The sequence below is a fragment of the Castanea sativa genome, chromosome 6, assembly GCF_040712315.1.
Source record: "Castanea sativa cultivar Marrone di Chiusa Pesio chromosome 6, ASM4071231v1".
Taxonomy (NCBI): domain Eukaryota; kingdom Viridiplantae; phylum Streptophyta; class Magnoliopsida; order Fagales; family Fagaceae; genus Castanea; species Castanea sativa.
The window spans coordinates 53,230,293-53,248,553 of record NC_134018.1 but is presented as its reverse complement, the minus strand read 5'-3'; the positions used below and the strand labels follow the sequence as shown (position 1 = coordinate 53,248,553).

General features: G+C 34.9%; 2 protein-coding genes across 3 annotated transcripts; both read right to left on the bottom strand.

The window, feature by feature from the left end:
* Positions 1–3,636: 3,636 nt before the first annotated feature.
* On the bottom strand, positions 3,637–5,783 carry LOC142641479 (UDP-glucuronate 4-epimerase 3). The gene has a single exon (XM_075815919.1). It carries the CDS (start codon positions 5,293–5,295, stop codon positions 3,979–3,981), a length of 1,317 nt encoding a protein of 438 aa, XP_075672034.1. The 5' UTR covers positions 5,296–5,783; the 3' UTR covers positions 3,637–3,978.
* Positions 5,784–10,625: 4,842 nt separating this feature from the next.
* LOC142639156 (3-phosphoshikimate 1-carboxyvinyltransferase 2) lies at positions 10,626–17,156 on the bottom strand. 2 transcript variants are annotated; one of them, XM_075813277.1, is made up of 8 exons: positions 16,496–17,156; positions 14,354–14,598; positions 13,834–13,987; positions 12,675–12,889; positions 12,485–12,602; positions 11,828–12,038; positions 11,158–11,219; positions 10,626–11,052 (listed from the first exon to the last, which is right to left on the bottom strand). In XM_075813277.1, the coding sequence occupies exons 1-8, from the start codon at positions 16,832–16,834 to the stop codon at positions 10,834–10,836; spliced, it is 1,563 nt and encodes a 520-aa protein (XP_075669392.1). In that variant the 5' UTR covers positions 16,835–17,156; the 3' UTR covers positions 10,626–10,833. The 2 variants fall into 2 exon arrangements, with proteins under 2 accessions (XP_075669392.1, XP_075669391.1); XM_075813276.1 differs by having other exon boundaries at positions 10,626–11,219; positions 16,496–17,008.
* Positions 17,157–18,261: the final 1,105 nt, after the last annotated feature.

Sequence of the window (18,261 nt, the reverse complement as noted above, 5' to 3'; positions counted from 1 at the left end):
CCATGCCGTCCGAAGCTCTCAACTCTCTCAAGCTCACCGTCGCCGAGACCCACCAGCTGAGACCCACCGTCACCAACCCACCAGCTGAGACCCACCACCGATCAACCCTCTCAGCCTTAGACCCACTCCGTCCCAAGCTCTCAAACCCACGCCGTCACCGACCCTCTCAGCTGAGACCCATCGTCGATCAACCCTTTCACCGCCGGTCAGCTCAGACCCACCGCCGATCAGCTCAACCCTTTCACTTCAAGTCAGTTGTTCTTTCAATTTATTATTTTAGATGCAATAATTTTTTTTTTCTGTTCATCTTGTTTGTGTTGTGAGGTGGTGCATGATGGGTTGAGATAGATGGTGGTTAATCCCATTTCTGATTTTCTAGTTTTTAATGGTGATATGGTTTTGATTGTGAGCTTATGAACAAGGTTTTGACAAATACAGTAAAGATGAGTGTGTTATGAGTTTAGTTTAGATGGTGATAATCGACTATGGTGATGGTGGTGATGGAGAATGAGGCGAAGATTAGGGTTAATACAAGGTAGAACCTTGGTTTAGTTTGTTGTAGAGATTAGAGATAGAAGTAAAATTGGAGATTTGGAAGTACAATTGTTGTTATTGGCAGTTTGTAACTTTTCTGTGTGCAAGGAACTTTGTATTTTTTTGTGGCTTTTGATTCAGTCCATCCATGAATGGACAGAATGTATTTGTATTGGAATGTATTGGGATTTTTCTGTTTGCAGGAATTTGGGAATTTTCTGTGTGCAGAGGGAACTTTAGATTTTTTTTTTTGACTCTTGATTCAATCCATCCATCAATGGACAGAATGTAATTGGAATTTTTCTGTTTGCAGGAATTTGTTGTGCGGTGGAAGAGTCAGTGGTGGTGGAAGAGGTGGCGGCGGTGGTGGAAGAATCGGCGGTGGTGGTGACGGTGGGCGGCGGTAGCGATTGCGGTGGCGGTGGAAGAGTCGGTGGTGGCGGTGGCAGTGATAGCGGTTGTGGTTGGTTGTGATTGCTGTTTATTGTAATGAATATATTATTTTATTATAGTGGATATATTATTTTATTGTAGTGGATATATTATTTTATTGTGAGGTTTATATTATTTTATTGTGTTAAAAACTAAAATAGATCCACTGCTGCAGCATGTTTTGTAAAGTGTGTAAGTAAAATATGTAAAGTGTGTAAGTAAAATAGATAAAATAACTTTTTATAGAGCTAAAAAGTTAAATTTTTAGCTCCACCACTGTAGATACTCTTAAGACTAATTTGGTTATTAGTATTGCAAGATAAAGAAATTTCACATTGGTGATTGATGAGATGTTGGTGGCCCAAGCTCACTAGTTTACTTCTTTTGGAACCAGGTTTCTGACCAGTGTGACAAATAATTCTGTACAGACGCTAGAAGTGGAACCAGGTTTCAATTGTGAGAAGTGGCAATAGGACATATAGCATGGAAGAATTGCTAAATTGCAATTGTGAGAAGTGGCAATAGGACTTTTTTTTTTTTTTTTTTCTTTTTTGCTGAATAGTGGCAATAGGACACTGACCACCGCCATCAAAGTAACATGATCCTATATGGTGCCAAATTACTTTATACCTGCAGACAACCATGCGTCAGTGTAATAACTTTTATCAGTTTGAAACAGATTAAAGGAAGCTTCCACCCTCAAATTTTATTTTATTTTTAAAAGCCATAGTGAATGTGGAAAGTATTATGCCAGGGAAAAGAATAATCCAATGATAAAATGACAAAAGCCAGAGTGACAAAAATGACAAGAGCAACAATATATCATTAGAATAAAGAAACTAGCAAAATCACTTGAAACCCTATCCAGCCTCAGACTAGTCTATTAAGTCTGGATGAGTTTGATCATCTTTGCTGCAGACTACTCAATAAATAACTATTTTCAAATATTAGACTGGAAAAATTAAAGGAGGTGGTGTAAGAAAGTATAGTTCATCGAGCATTTGTTCTTTTTGGTGAAGAAAATGAGAAATTGGTATCAAAAAATAAAACAAAACTCAAGATTTTCTTCTGATAACATATGATTAGCAAGGACTGGGAAGACATGGCCTAACTCCAAAGAGTTGAATTTATAAATCACACTTCTAGGAAAGGAAAGCACATCAAATTTTATCTTCTGATAACAAAATGGAACTATCTTATGATTTTTACATATATCCAAGTTAATCACAGAGAACCATCTTTTCCAGAAACCACCATTTTAACTTCAGTTAGACAGTGGGACGTGGGAACACTCCCAATCCCCCACAAACTTCAGAAGCATGATGTGTAGATATACCCAATACTTCATCTGATTTAAATTGGACAAGCCTATGTTTTACCTCTCATTATTATTATCTTTCTATATAAGTAAAACAAAATTTCTTTGATAAGAGGAGGATGACATTCCTACACAAAATCTATGATCCACCTCCAAATCAACAATGTGATATTTCTTTGGAAGTTTGGGATTCTGCAGTTCAGCGTTCAACTGAAAATCTAATGACAGAGCAACTCCTCCAAGAAGGTTTGTATATATATATATATATATATGAAATTTATGTGAACTACAGAACTTACCTATTTTGGCAACTGGACAAATCCTACAAGACGTTGTACGCTGTAAACCAAACCTTCTATATGACTTCTAAGAATAGAAAGTCTTTTCAAACAGTCATAAATATGCTGGCTCAGCAGGGATGAGAACAATACTTATGGTGCTGATAATACAAAAATGATGCTATTGGTTTCAAGATCTTTCAAAATCAAAGACATGACCATGAATGTATAGGGGACTAGCATCAAAAAGAGAAATACGCACCTTAAAGTGCATCAACACTGGCATGAAGACATCAACTAGGTAAGGAGCAACATATCTCACCCCAACAATTCTCCCCTTGACTTCAGGCTCATAATGACCAAGATAAAATAGTTGGCCTTGAAATGCAATGTTCGGTGAAGAACCCAAATTTTCTGAGCATTTAGTCTATGCTTATCGAAAGGAGAAACAGTTATTATATTGAAAGTGCACCAAACTAAGAATTCCTAATGAGGAAAAGGCATTAAAAGACTAAATACACCATGGATAAAAATTTAAAAGAGAAAAATCTGCAAGTAAAACCAAATCTATTTGTCAGTTCACAGTGCCTAAACTTAGGAGATGATTATAATTCCAACTACAGCCACCAAGCATCCCCTCAATTCCCAACTTAGCTTAAAAAGAACTTCATCTCTAATATATGAGTTCTTCACAATTAAACAATCACTCTGTAGGGATACAAACCCAGAAAACCTCCACTAGAAGATGTAACTTGAAAGTCTAATACCACATTGCCCATAGAGAATAATGACTATTGTAGCTAGTTAAATGCAACACAGAAGAATATATGTTATTTACTCTAAAAAGAAAAAAAAAAAAAAAAAGTGACGTGGTATGGATATTTACAGCTAAGTGTTTATGTCAAAAATAGGTTGGTTCTGAAAGGTAAAAGTACACTACAAAAACAGTCACCATCAAAACATTAGCCATACAAGGTAAAATTGTGAACATCATGAATAAAAGAAGCCTCTTTATGAGCAATAAATTATGCATTACATATAAGTTAATTCATTTAGTAAAAAAAAAAAAAAGGAAGAACCAAATTGTCGTGTGAGTTTTATTAAATTGCATTACAATGATACATGTCCACCAATCAGCATATGCGCTCTATTAGTTGTGAATTCTACAAGGCCGAAACTACAACAATTACATTCCAGAGAAAGAAAAAGATGTTCTGGTTTTGTTTGATACAGCTTCGGAGTGAGTGCCCAGCATCCACAAAACTTCTTCAATGTAAGGACACAAAGTTCCTCCTTATATGGCATCATTAAGATATACGAAGAGACGATAATGGTGCAACGAACATAAAAAGATCAAAAAAACAATCATAATAAACAGAATTCAAAAGGACTCTACCACACAATCAAACGAATATGTTACCCAGAAGACTTCTTCCCAGCAGAATAGTAATTGAGGTACCACTTAACAAACTTCTTTAAACCTGTTTCCAGATCTGTGGTGGGCTTATACCCAAACTCCCTCTGAGCATAGCTGATATTCGCGTGGGTAAACGGAACATCCCCATTTCGTGGCAACTGCATTACATTCTTCTTGGCCTTCACCTTTAAAAGCTTCTCCAAAATACCCACAAGATCTGTAACCGGGACAGGTGACGTATTCCCCAGATTGAAAACTCGCAATTGGGCCGGCCCCTTCTTCTTCCCGCCACTCCCAGTACTCTTCTCCGCGGTATCCAATGACCCCAAGCACCCCTTCACAATATCATCAATGTAGGTAAAATCCCTAGCAACCGTGCTATGATTAGGCCCTTCAAAGATCGAAATCCCCTTCCCTTTCAATATAGCCTTTGTGAAAAAGAAATAAGCCATATCAGGCCGCCCCCAGGGACCATAAACCGTGAAAAACCTCAAGCCAGTTAGCGAAAGACCATAAATATGATTATAAGTATGTGCAATTTCTTCACCAGCTTTCTTAGTAGCAGCATACAAACTAGCAGGCTGGTCTGTTCGATCTTTTTCCGAAAAGGGTACCTTAGTATTAAGTCCATAAACCGAACTAGACGAAGCCCACACAATTGCAGGTTGTGGATTCACAGATTTACAAACTTCTAACAAGCTAACAAAACCAGCAAGATTACTATGCACATAAGACAGAGGATTTTCCATAGCGTACCTCACTCCAGCTTGAGCTGCCAAATGCAACACATGGGTAAAAGTCACAAGCTCAAAAAGCTTCTTCACAAGCGTCATGTCATTGATATCTCCTTCCACAATGAAAACTCCCGAACGCTCCAAAAGCGCTTGCCTTGATCGCTTCAGCGTTGGGTCATAGTAGTCATTGAAATTGTCGATGCCCACCACGCCGTCTCCGCGCCGCTTGAGCGCGGCGGAGACATGGGTTCCGACGAACCCGGCAGCTCCGGTGACGAGTACGGACATGCTACCCTTGCCGGAGCGGACCCGGGCGGAGGTCCGGACCCGTTTTTCCCAAGTGGGTCCTCCCCAATTGTTAGTTCCGAGAGCTCGGCGAGTTGGGTCATCGGATTTGGACAAAGATGGGGATCGGAAAAAGACGGAGAGGAAGATTAAGCCGAAGAAAACTAAGGCCCAAACTGTGACCTTTGTGAGCGAGAAGTTGTAGCGGAGTCTGTGAATGTATGAAGATTTGAACTTTCCTGGTGTTGAAGGAATGTCATTGTCATCCATGTGGGACATTGGTTTCAGCTGTGACATTAGGGTTTGTGGAAATATGGTATTCTATGTTTCTCTTGGTCTTGTTGAAGATAAAAGGTGTTTCCTTTTCTTTTCTTTTTCTTTTTTAGCTCTTTTTCGTGTTGTTGTACAGAGAATCTTTCTGGTTTCTTGGAGGAATGGATTTTATTGTTGTTGTTGTTGTTGGTTTTCTTTCTGTGTTTCTGTTTTTGTTTTTGTTTTTGCTATTGTTTTTGTTTTGGGTTTTGATGTAATGTGTGGCAAAAACAAAAAAAAGATCAAAATTTGAGTAATGGGGTCTTTTGGGGTGGATCAAAGTTAATGGGATGGGTTGTTAATTTAATCTGTGAAGAAGAGAGAGAAAGAGAAAGAGAGAGAGAGTGAGAGAATTTATGGATGATGAAGATGAAATGGCAAGTGGGAGAGTCAAAGTTGTTAATCTGTATAAATCTATCTGGAAAATGTTTGTATGATTGGTTAGGGTGGCCTTGAATTTTGGGTGAATTTATGTCCTCTAAATTCATATACACATTTCACATTTATCCCTAAATTCAAGGAAATTTTGTGTGGGAGTTCTTCATTTCAGGGTGTTAATATTAGTACTTAAAAAATTTGGGATTTGAGGATAGTGTTGTGAGTGTGAGATTTGTTGTTGCTAATTATGAAATGGGTTTTCCAGGTTTTTCTTGTACCGTTGGAAAGTAGTGTTAGACAGGTAATGGATTTGAGTATTTTTTTGTTTTTTTCAGTGAATTTGGATTTGTTTGTCTGTTATAATGATATAATCAACTTAATTTAGTAAATACTGCAACGATTAATACCTAAAATAAGGATTTTTTTTTAAATGGTGGTGCCCCTTTGATCGTGATGCATCTAAATTTGGTATTGGTTTTAGTGAGAAATTCAAACCTGGAGATCTTACAGTACCAAGAAATGCTAATCTGTCTTCTGTCCTTTATATATATATATATGTATATATTATCCTAATTTTCTCCATTCATTTGTATCTTCCGTACGGTTTACGCTGAATAATAACTAATGAATACCCCCATATCATATGACAATTTAAAAAAAAAAAAAGATTATATCTACTGTTCACACTATAATACCACTAATTGTACAAGGATTATAAAAAAAATAAAAAGAAATCAAAGTCTATTCATAGATTTCATTCTTCCAAAAGATACTTTGAACAAAACTTATAAATATAAATTAATTTCTTGTGGCTTTTTTGTTTACAAGCGTATACCAGGAGTCCTAAGTATTGGTTTTCTCATCTTTAATTTTTTTTATTTATGCATTTTTTGTTAGTGGTAGTCTTTATGTTTGGATAATATTTTGTGTAAAAAGTGATTGAGACTAATTATGTTGAAAAGATAATCATATCCAATCAAGCACATTTGACGGTGATATTAGTCTATGTATTAATATCCTATGAGAGTGAGTTAAAAAAGTTTAAAATCTATATTGTATATTTCAAAGTTAGGTCATTTTAGTTATAAATCACTGTCAATTTCTTTAAAAAAACTTTCCATTTTTTCGTATGTGTTAAAAATACTTAGTATTCTCAAAAATATCTTATATCAATACTAATTGATTGATTTGATAGAAAGAAAAAATAGATATTTAAATATATATATATATATAATTTAAACCTTTCATTTTTATTTTCAACATAAATTTATTAAAAAGAAAAGAAAAAAAAATCAACACCGCATTGAAAAAGGCTTTTTGTTAGGTAGGATATGGGACAAATATGTGATCATTTAAGAATGAAACATATTATATCTACAACATTTTAATAATACTTTTATAATATATTATAAGTGTCAGGTTGTTATATGTTGTTATTGATGAGCAAATAATTATTTCAATAGTAAGTTTAAGTGTTATAAAAAAAATGTTGTGAACGTAATATTTCTTTTTGAGATTACATGTTGCATCTATTGCATTGAAACATTAGGCGCAAAGTAACCCCGTTATGAAATGGATAGTTTTAATGATTTATAGAGAATTGATGTAGACTTATAGCTTATGAAGGGGGCAAGCCTTCTCATTCTGTTGAAAGGCATTTTTGGTTTTATCCTCTTCAACCTCAGGCTGCCCATAATATCATCCAAATTATTTCCTTTGGAACAAAACTACAAACACTATGGCTATTTTTTTTTCTTTTTCTTTTTTTGGGGTTTTCCTCTTGTTTGATTGTCTGTTTGTGTGTGTCATAGAGAGAGAGAGAGAGAGAGAGAGAGAGAGGTGGGAGTCATTGTTCTAGGAGACAGTCTCATGTGTGTGGGTTAGAGAGAGAGTATTCACATTAAAGTGAGTTACTAGAATTGCAAAATAAACTTGTGATGAAAGCAAAAGGTAGCAAAAGGCACCATGTGGGTAGGTGTATGTGGAGATTATACTAGAATCACAAAGTCCAAACAATGTTTTCTTCTTCATTTTTTTTTTTAATTTTATTTGATGCCCCAAAAAACGTTTTCTTCTTAAGAAAGTTAATTGCGTGACTCAAAAATGAAGGAAGAGTGATGTTGAAGAAAGTAAGAAATTGAATTTCGTGTCCCACATTCTCTAATCCCTACAACATATGCCCATCATTAATGTAACACTATATAACACCCCTAGTTAGCATAGAGCCAAAAATGTGACTGGATCAAAGGAATTTTTACCTCACAAAAAATATACCTATAATAAGATCTGGTGATCTTGACCATGAGGAAGTCAAGAGAGTTAACCATAATGATGACAACTTCCTTCATTTTAGTATTTTACCTTGGGTAGAGTTGACCAGTCATTACACGGAAAAACAAAAAACAAAAAAAAAAAATCAGCAAAATTTTTTTATATTCAATTAGTAAGTATTAATAAACAAAAACCTTTGAATTACAAAATTTATAGAAAATAAGTTACCTAACTTAGTTATGATTCATTTAAAGAAGATACAACCTAATTTAACCAATTCTTTTATTAGTGTTAGGTTGCGTTGCTTTATCCAAAAACGTGTTGAATTCTAACTAATTTAAACTATTATACGGTTTAGTACTATCAAGTTGTAACTATAAGACCCAAATTTAAAAAAAGCATATGTATTAGAATGAACGCTTATCATAACATATTATAGCATATACTATATAATAAAAGTTGTGATTGCGCCAAGTGACTTCATTAAATTGCAACAATTTTTTATAAGTTATGGTTGCGTCAAGTGGCTTCACTTATTAATTCTTATCAATTTCTTTAGATAACATAACAATAAATATTTTATCAAAACATGCACAATGCATCTAAGTTTTAGTGTATAGAGACAACAACTTATTTGTTCTTATTAATTTTTTAGATAAAGTAATAATAAGTATTTTAACAAAACATGTAACATGCCTCTAAATTTCAGAAATTTAAATCCTATTCCAACTAAAAATCCTATTCTAATAGTATTTCCTTAGAATCTCTCGTTTTTGTTTATTATCTTTTTCAAGTTGCAACTTACGCATATGTATACATGTTCGTATAGATTCATAAGAGTTGATAAATTTATATAATACTCTCTCTCTCTCTCTCTCTCTCTCTCTCTCTCTCTCAATTTTTTCCCTAAAAAACTACTACTCTCAATGATTATTAGATTAATTTTTTATTAATTGTTAGAATATATTTCCTCAAATTAAGGGATAAAATTAACAATAGTTTAATTTATATAAAACTTTATCATTTAAATTATAACAAATATAAATTCTATTCAATCTAAAAGTCTATTATAACTTTTTTTAACTTCCTTCCCTAAGAAAAAAAAAATTCTAAACTAAAATCCGGCTTTTTATTTTAATTTCTAAAAAATTGAAAACTATTATGGAAAAAGAAAAAAAATTATTTTTTGACCTTTTTTATATTTTACATAAAAGTTGTATCAAAACTTTTTTTAAATTGTTTATTAACAATTGTCTTAAGGGCACACGTTAACAAAACCCTATAAATAATATGATTTAGTACTATTTGTAAGTTTAAACTATAAAATTCAAAATAAAAAGCATATGTATTAGAATGAAGACATGTAATAATATGAAATTACAAAAAATTATGTGAAAATACAAAATTACTACAAATTTTAAATAAAAAAACTTATAAAACTAGTGTAACAAGAATATGATTTTGTTCCTCAAAAAAAAAAAAATACATATATATATATAATTTGCACACGTAAAAAAATCTAAAAAATATATATCTAACACATTATGATATTCTCAGATTTCCTTTTTGAGTCTCCAAGTCCCAGTCACCGATTACTTCGTTGTACATTTTGGACCATTTCGTTTTTAGAGTGAATGGATACAGGAACAAACAAATGGGAACTTAAATTTATCCACGGCTACCACCGTCCCCATGTGCAATCTGATCTGAGTAAAAACAAGTACACACGTCCGACTACTCCTTTTTTTTTTTTTATAATTAATATGGTCCTTTTAGTTGTAGGTTCAAAAAAAAGTAAAAAAAGAAATGGTCCTTGGCTTACGAGTTCATGTAAGCTGGACCTGTATTATAATTGATTTTAAATAACTGCATGTGTTATATTATAATTTACAAAATAAAGAAGGAATATCACGCTTTCACTTTTAGTCTCATATGATAATATAATATATCCACAATGAAGCAGTCTAAGCAGCCATAGTTTTTAGTATGGGATAAAATTTCCCTTTTACATAGATAGATGTTACAGAATTTAGTTTATTCATGAGAAACTAACAAAGAGAGACAAATACTCTACTCCATAGCATCAACGCAGGCTAAAAATTTCCTTTTCGCATTGACAAACCTATTATGAGAGTGATAATGCATATACGTAACTATTATGAGAGTGATAATGCATATATTGGTGAAAAGGAAGTTGTCATGCAAATAAATGTCCTAATCTCACGATTCATATTTTAATTGTTCTTTCCTATTTTCGCTCCCAAAGAAAAATTGTTTCTCCCCTATTGCCGCTAGCTATGCTTATTGATTTGGTGAGAGAGAAATAGACATCTTGCCTTATTACGTCTACATGATTAACCCCCACTATAGTATCTGATTTCAAGTGAAATTATAAAAGGTTGTACTGTGTTTTCAAGTGAAAAGTAATGATGTTTTCTTGACAGTGCAGCCCAACATTAAGGATGCTACCATCGAACGAGAAACAGCTCATAGTAGGAGGCGAATCTAGTGAGGCTGATGCCTTAATTGATGTAAAAGCCATAGGTTCTGGCATTGCAGCATTGATGCTAAAATATAGGGCCCCTGTTTGATCTCTTGCCTTGAAAACAAGGAAGAAAAGAAAAATGCAAAAGATATTAAGAAGAATCATGTGAAGGTTTGCCAGAGAGAGGGAAGAGAGAGACTGCATTGAGTAGAAAAATAAATTACAGTCTTACAAACAAGAAGCTCAACTTGCAATTACATATAATAAAAAACTATAAGGCAATATAGAAAAGGAAAAAAAAAGGGTGGCCTGGCTACCTGCCGCTTTGGTTGCGGTGACAGGTCACATGGATATCTTATCTTTCACACATTTATATGTAAATGGCCTGTTCAATGCTTTGTAAACCTCTGGAGGACTTCAAAGTAGTCCGGGAATGTTTTCCGGGTGCAACTAGGGTCCTTGATGGTGACAGGAACATCTCCACAGGCAGCAAGTGAGAATGCCATGGCCATTCTGTGATCATCGTATGTGTCAATAGCTGTCACATTGAGATTTTCCGGTGGAGTGATCAAACAATAATCTGGCCCTTCTTCAACTGTTGCTCCCAGCTGAAATATGAAAGCCCATATGTTAGTGAATATAATATTAGAAAAATAAAAGAATAGGAAAACAAGGCAGAGGGATTTCAAATTTACACAGCCACATGAACTTACCTTCCTGAGTTCTGTGCAAATGGCAATCATCCGTTCTGTCTCTTTCACCCTCCAACTTGCCACTAGAAAAATAGGGAAACCAAGAGATTAAGGGATGTGTTTGGTATCAGCCATACATCCAAATCATACGGTTTCTTAAGATGCACTAGCTTTCTCAGATGATTATATGATATCAAATTCTGGCTTCAGCAGAATAAGAAATAGTTCACAGCTTCTACCTACTACATGCAAAGAGTCCATTGTTCTCTAGACTTGCCCCCTTTTTTATGTGAAGTTTCCCATAAATGAATAGATCAATTTGTTAGATTTAAAGGTGAGGGCCCACCATATGGTGGCCATCTGTCATTATCAATGTGCCTGCATCAGGTTTATGACACAAGGTCCAAGAAAATAGGAGTTCCACTAATCTCAACAAGTACTCAACTTCACAGCCATTTTCTACAATAGAAGGGCCTAAATTATACACCTATTTTCCACATTGGAAAAGACTAAACGGAACCCTAAATGCTGATCACAGATTCATTGTTGATGTTCCCTGTGAAATTTGTGAAGTATAGGGTAACCGGAAAATCCAAGGTTCTATGCATTTACCTTCATTACCTTAACAACTAAAAGGCTAAATTTTTATTTTTTATTTTTTTTGGTGTTCCATAACAAAAAACCACCATACCATCTCTTATAGCAGTTGGTCCATCAGCGAAAAGGGCAACTACAGCAAGAGTCATTGCAACATCTGGCATTTTGTTCATGTTGACATCAACAGCTCGCAAGTGTTTTCTTTTGGAAGAATCTCGAGGTGGTCCAGTGACTGTGACACTAGTCTCTGTCCAGGTAACTTTAGCACCCATCTTCTCAAGAACTTCCGCGAATTTTACATCTCCCTAGATAAATGAAAAAATATGGTAAAATGTTAGTTGATTTGGTCTATGAATGTGAAATATAATTAGACATGCAGCACAGAGAACTCAAAGTAATCAAGGTTGTGGTATTAAATCTAGGAGACATTATGAATCAGTAAGAGCTTTACAAGCAACATTGCATTTCTTCACTTAAGTGCTATTACTAAATCAGGCTTTTGCCAATTGTCTAGGATTCCCCACTCCTGGCCCTTAATGGCCATGGGAGTCAGAGCCATGTCTCAATCACAGAGTGGTTGATCATCTGAAAAGATCACCTAAACACAATGGCATTTACTAGATCAACTACCCAATAATACACACACTCATCAAACAGCACATTCTAGCTAACTCCAGGATTTGGCTCAAAACTGTTCAGCAGATTCACATGAGCCCAAATTAAGCGCTAAATATTGGCATCTGTGATTTACCTGCAAACTGCTTGTCCCACAGCCTTCAACAGTAACTGTCCCACCAGTGACTGCTGCACCAGCTAAGAAGTAACTAGCACTTGAAGCATCACCTTCAACATAAGCATTTCCAGGAGACCTAAAATATATTACTATTCTCAGTATAACCTCATTTCACAATGTGCTGGAACTATATGTTAAAGAAACCTACTTGTACTTTTGACCTCCACGGATCAAGAACCGATCCCAGCTATCATTGTGTTCTACAGAGATTCCAAAGCGTTCCATCAGCTTCAAAGTCATCTCGACATAAGGAACAGAAATCAATTTGTCAATGATTTCAATTTCAACATCTCCAAGAGCCAGAGGAGCAGCCATGACCAAAGCAGTCAAGTATTGACTACTAATTGACCCAGAGAGCTTCACCTGCAAACAAAGACACAAAGCATGAAGGATCATGTTGGCTTAATCTTTGCACACAACACCAAAACAAAGTAATCTGTTAGACATGCTGACAAAAAACATAATGAAAGTGGAAGGAAGGATGAAATGAGCGACATTTTAATTTTTTCAGGAATGAAAATAGAACATGTACCACATTTCAAGGATGAAAAGAATACTTTAGCCTAATTTATTTCATCCCAAATGTTTTCCACAGCAATTGTGATTTGTAAATTATTACATTGATAGAATGTTTTTTGATACAAGATAGAATTTCTATTCTACCTTAATTTAAGTGTATATGTGTGTAAAACTCCTCCTGGAAACTTGAATCCCCACACCCCACACCCCACAAGCACTTATACTTATGAAGTGACCAAAGCATCAAAGGTATGCGGCTATTACATTGATGGAATGTAACTGAAGCAAACATATTTGACACTTAAGAATTGAAATCCATCATCCATACACTTAAAATTTCCTTAAATCTTGGAAGATTCTTTTTAAATTGCTAAATTTAAACATTAGACGGCCAAGAGCTTAGAATCAAACAAATGAATCGTCAACTTCAAGGGAGGAAAGACTTCACTCAGAAAGCTCTCCAAGAAGGATTATGCCCCAACTCACTTGCCAGGTTATAAACCCAATTATCCATCCCTCTTTACAAAAGGTAAAATCACTAGTTGAAATCTCAGTGTAGTTATGCAGACCTAATCTTTCTGAACTCGGAATCACATCACATTAAATTTAAACCTTGCTTCTCAAGGTTATATCTTCTCAAACGCAAAGATATTAATGCAAAAAAAGGACATGGAGTTGTCTTCTCAGATATCTCACAAAGAGAGGGAAAAAAGGGAAGGGAAAACTCAACACCTAATCAAACCACATTATACAGAACACTAGTGCAAAAAGATAATGCAGAACCTCACCTTACCCCCAGGAAGACCCCCCTTTCCAAATACACGCACAGGAGGACATTTTGTGCCAAGAAAGCAGTCAGCATCTGCACCAAGCTGCTTAAGACCATCAACTAAATCCGCAATTGGTCTCTCTCTCATTCGGGGCACCCCATCAAGTATGTAGCTGAAATATATTGAATGGTATAAAAGGGTCAGTCAGTGTAGGAAGTATAACAGTAATTGAGAAAAAAGACCATTTCTTGTCTAAATATCCTTTTTTTTAATTGGTAAGTTTCATAAACACACACACACACAGTGGGTCTTGAACACATGACCTCACCCTCCATCCCAATATTATGGTAGAAGGAAGTGCCAATCAAACATATCTTGGACTTGGACTCAATCTGAATATCAAGGCTAAAGAGGAACAAAAAACAGAGTAGTATAAAGGTAAGAGTCCTATCTTGTAATATCACAGCATTCCTTCTAGTGGGGCAGGAATTGCAAAATTCTGGAATAATTTTGTTTCAAAAGGAAAATTCAGACAGACCTTGAATGTCCACCAGCAGCGGTAACTGCAGCTGTCAATGGCCGCATTGCTGTTCCGGCATTTCCAAGGAAAAGTTGAATTTCATCCCTTGATTCTTTACCCACTGGAAAGAGACCACCACAGCCTTCCACAGTTGCTCTTTTTATTGCCTTGTCTTCTTCCACATGTAGTCCTAGGGTTTTCAATGCACCAAGCATGTAATGAATATCTTCACTATCCAACAAGTTGTCTACAACAGTTGTTCCCTGAAAAATAAAAAATAAAAACAAAAATTAATGTATGCCAAATGACTGCACTTGATTATGATTTATGAATAAAAGTTAAACAAGTTCGTAATTTACAATCTATTTCTCTATCTAATGCGTTTCTTTTTCACCTAAACAGACAGAAGTAAATGATCTACACGAAGACTACTTCAGAGTTCAAAGGACATTTCATACCACGTTCCTATATCCGGGGAAACAAAGAAGGATAAAAAACAATTTTTTTAAGGAAAAGGAATGAGGTGATGCACATTAAGCGGCTGTTTGGAATAGAATTGAAAATGGACTGCTTGAAAAAGATGTTCCTAGAACATAGAAGAATTTAGAAAGCTGTACTTGAAAAAACCAGTTATAAACCACCCTCCAAAACACACTGTCCCTTATCTTCCCATAAGTATGCTTCCTTTCCCGCTAACTGCTCTTAGCCAATGTTCATGGCAAGCCCCTCATCAACGGCCCTCAACTATATTCATCATATCACAGAGGGTTCAAACCAACCTAAGAGACCTACAATACATATTCGATTGATGGAGAATCATAAAAAAAATCTTGAGGGATCATATTTTAATTCATAATTACTATCAAAATTTTGGGATAATAATTTATATCTCCTCTTTTTGATAGGCATATACAATTCACATATCCATATGAAACTGAAACCACGAGCTTACCCACCATCTATTGTTCACACGGGAAGCATATGTCATTTGTCCAAAGGATATGCCATAAACTTAAAACTAAGCACATCAAATTTCTTTAGTTCTAGAACGACAAGGTGAACTCACCATTGTAGATGGAAAATAACTACATTAAAAACTTGAATCAGAGTTTTTTTTTAATTTAAAGTAGAAATCATAACTCAGAAAGAGAGACACACCAATGCACATCTATATCAAACTCATCAAAGCCAATCTCCTATATTTCTTTCTTTTTAATGACTCTTCTCAGCAAGCAAACAGATACTCAATTTAATTTTAATAATGAACACACATCACAGGCTACAACTACAATAATTTGGTTAGCAAAGCTAAAATGACCTGCACTCCTCTGGAATCCTCAATTCCAAAAATTAAGCTAAATACTCTCTTTCCCCATTTCTCATAAACTAAGCTCAGCCTAAATATTAAGAATTAAAAAAAATAAAAAAACCCTCCAGAACTCTCTCATCTTTCCCTCACTCCTTTCCATATCCAAACAGAGAATTATTTAATTTCAAGCACAGCCCAGATACTAAGCAAACAACATATGCTATTCCCCCTCTCAACAACTCCATAAAAGTGTATAACCCAAGTACCAAAAAATCAAATTCTTCTTAATTTTTTGGTAACAAAGGCTAGCACTAAAAACTAAAGAGTTTGATTACAAGACACGCGGTGTGTGTCATATTACATTCCCAAAAGGTCTAAATATTAACAGTAGGGCTACATCAAAGGGGGGAATCAAAAACAACAAAATCTTGGGACTGTCTTACACCCCTTCTTGCAAGTGCATCAGCACATTTGCTTGCTTCTCTGTAATAGTGCTTAATTATCTTCCTGCCCATTAAACTGCATTCGCCTTAGGTCCCTCAAATTAAAAATGTTTGATTCTAGTACTTCAAATTTTCAAAATGTAACAATTTAGTCCCTCCATCTATTTTTACGTTAAGTGACTACCAGAATGCTGAGACCAAAATCAAACCAACCCCATACTTTAGGGACTAAGAATGCAAGTAAGAAACGGGCAGAAAATAAACAAAGGTACTAAATTGTTACAAAATTGAGTTGACCCCATATTTGAGGGACCAGTCATGCAATTTACCCTACGAGAAAGCAGAAAAAATAGATTATAATTTCCTGCATTTTCCTACACTTTCTCAACAACCAAACATTGAATATACCTCAGATAGAGCAGCCAGAAGCAGAATCCGATTAGACAGTGACTTGGACCCCGGCAACGTGATAGTACCGGAGATATCTTTGATGGGTTGCAACACGATCTCCGGTACCGTTGATGGCTTCTCAGCTGTGGCAACTGAAGCACAAACCCTAAATGTACCAACTTTATCACTACCCAATACGCACACATGCTTGTGCTTCAAAGTCAAAGACTTTGATGATCCCAAAAACTGTGACCCAAAAGAGAGCGAACTCAGAGATTTGGGTTTTTGGGTTTTGGGATTGCTGTGAAAGATTTGGGTGTTTTGAGCACCACTACAGATTTTGCTCACTTGAGCCATTTCTCTCTCTCTCTCTCTCTCTCTCTCTCAAACTAAATCTTTCTCTCTCTTAAATTCTCAACTTTCTCAAATGGGTTTTGGTTTTGGTGCAATGGGTGTTTGTTGAATTGGACTGACTATGTGAGGGGAGAGTTCACCAAACCCAAAAGCTCTGCTGCTACCAGAAAATTTGAGAATGTATTTTGTTTTGTTTTGTGCTATGAGTGGTTGTACGTTGCGCTTGAAATGCTGTACAAATGTAGTTGTTGTATAATGTAATGCGTTTTTTTCTTTTTTGGCTAAGCAGATTGAGAAGGTATTTTAAGTGGGGGTTGTTGGAAAAATGTACAGGTTGAGGTTGGTAGGGGTGGCTCCAATTTGCAGTGTCACTCTCTCTCACCAACCCCCCCTAATGGGACCCAACTTGCAACTTATAAGAAATTTTAGAAAATAAGAAATTAATAAATCAATTAAATAACTAACACCAACGAAATCTCAAATCTCAAAAATCAAAATTAAACCAATGAACAATTGGTAATTTGGTATGTCAGTTTGAAAAGGCCTTGAATATGAGATCAGGATGTACCACCAAGAGGGTGCTGTGCTACTGATTATTGGACTTAACTAAAATGGTTAGGGTCGAATGTCCTAGGTTTGAATTTCACAATGAGAGCGTTTTGCTATTCTAGTCACTTCCTCCTACATTTTTTTTTTTATAGTATTTTTAAAAAAACTAATAAATATATATTTTTTAAATAAACTAACTTTTAGATTTATATTATATATTTAACATAAAAAGTACCCAAAAAAAATCTTTTTAATAAACATTGTGCAAAGAAGCTGTTGAAAACTATTGTATATGTATACCAAACGTAGACCCACTGATGTTCCATTTGATGATTCAAAGAGTAGCTTATTTTGCACCATTTGGATGCTTTAAAGGTTCATTTAAATCTTTTTTTTGGGTAAGTAATTCGTGCCAACTTAAAACCTTGATAACCTTGATGGTCATGTGTGATGTTTTAGATCATTCCACTTCTTACTCATGAGAAATTTTGACAACCCTATATTTTACATACAAATTCATTGAATTACTAGGAATTTGGAAGCTTTTAAAAAAAATTTGTGCCGACACAATTTGCTCGGTAATTAGACAAAAACTTGATCTTTTAAAGTATAATGCCTTAATTTTGTCCAAAACTTATGTGGTAGAGTCTAATTTTGTCTCTAAAATATCAGTTGTGTTAATTTAATTTATGAAATCTTGAAAAATGTTTAATATACTTTTACAATCACTTGCAAGAAACTATCAAAATCTTACCAATCATGCCTATTTCGAACTAATTACATGTCGAATTTCCCGATTTTATAAAATAAATTCACGAAAATCATTATGTGTTATGTGTAAAGAAAATTCAATATTCTCATCCAAAAAAATGGAAATTCAA

Excerpts from the sequence above, each read along its gene's own strand:
- LOC142641479 (XM_075815919.1), bottom strand. The coding sequence starts at position 5,295 with ATGTCACAGCTGAAACCAATGTCCCACATGGATGACAATGACATTCCT.
- LOC142639156 (XM_075813276.1), bottom strand. The coding sequence starts at position 16,834 with ATGGCTCAAGTGAGCAAAATCTGTAGTGGTGCTCAAAACACCCAAATC. Across the intron at positions 13,988-14,353 it reads GCTGCTGGTGGACATTCAAG|CTACATACTTGATGGGGTGC; the intron begins GTCTGTCTGAAT and ends AATATATTTCAG. Across the intron at positions 12,603-12,674 it reads CGTGGAGGTCAAAAGTACAA|GTCTCCTGGAAATGCTTATG; the intron begins GTAGGTTTCTTT and ends AATATATTTTAG.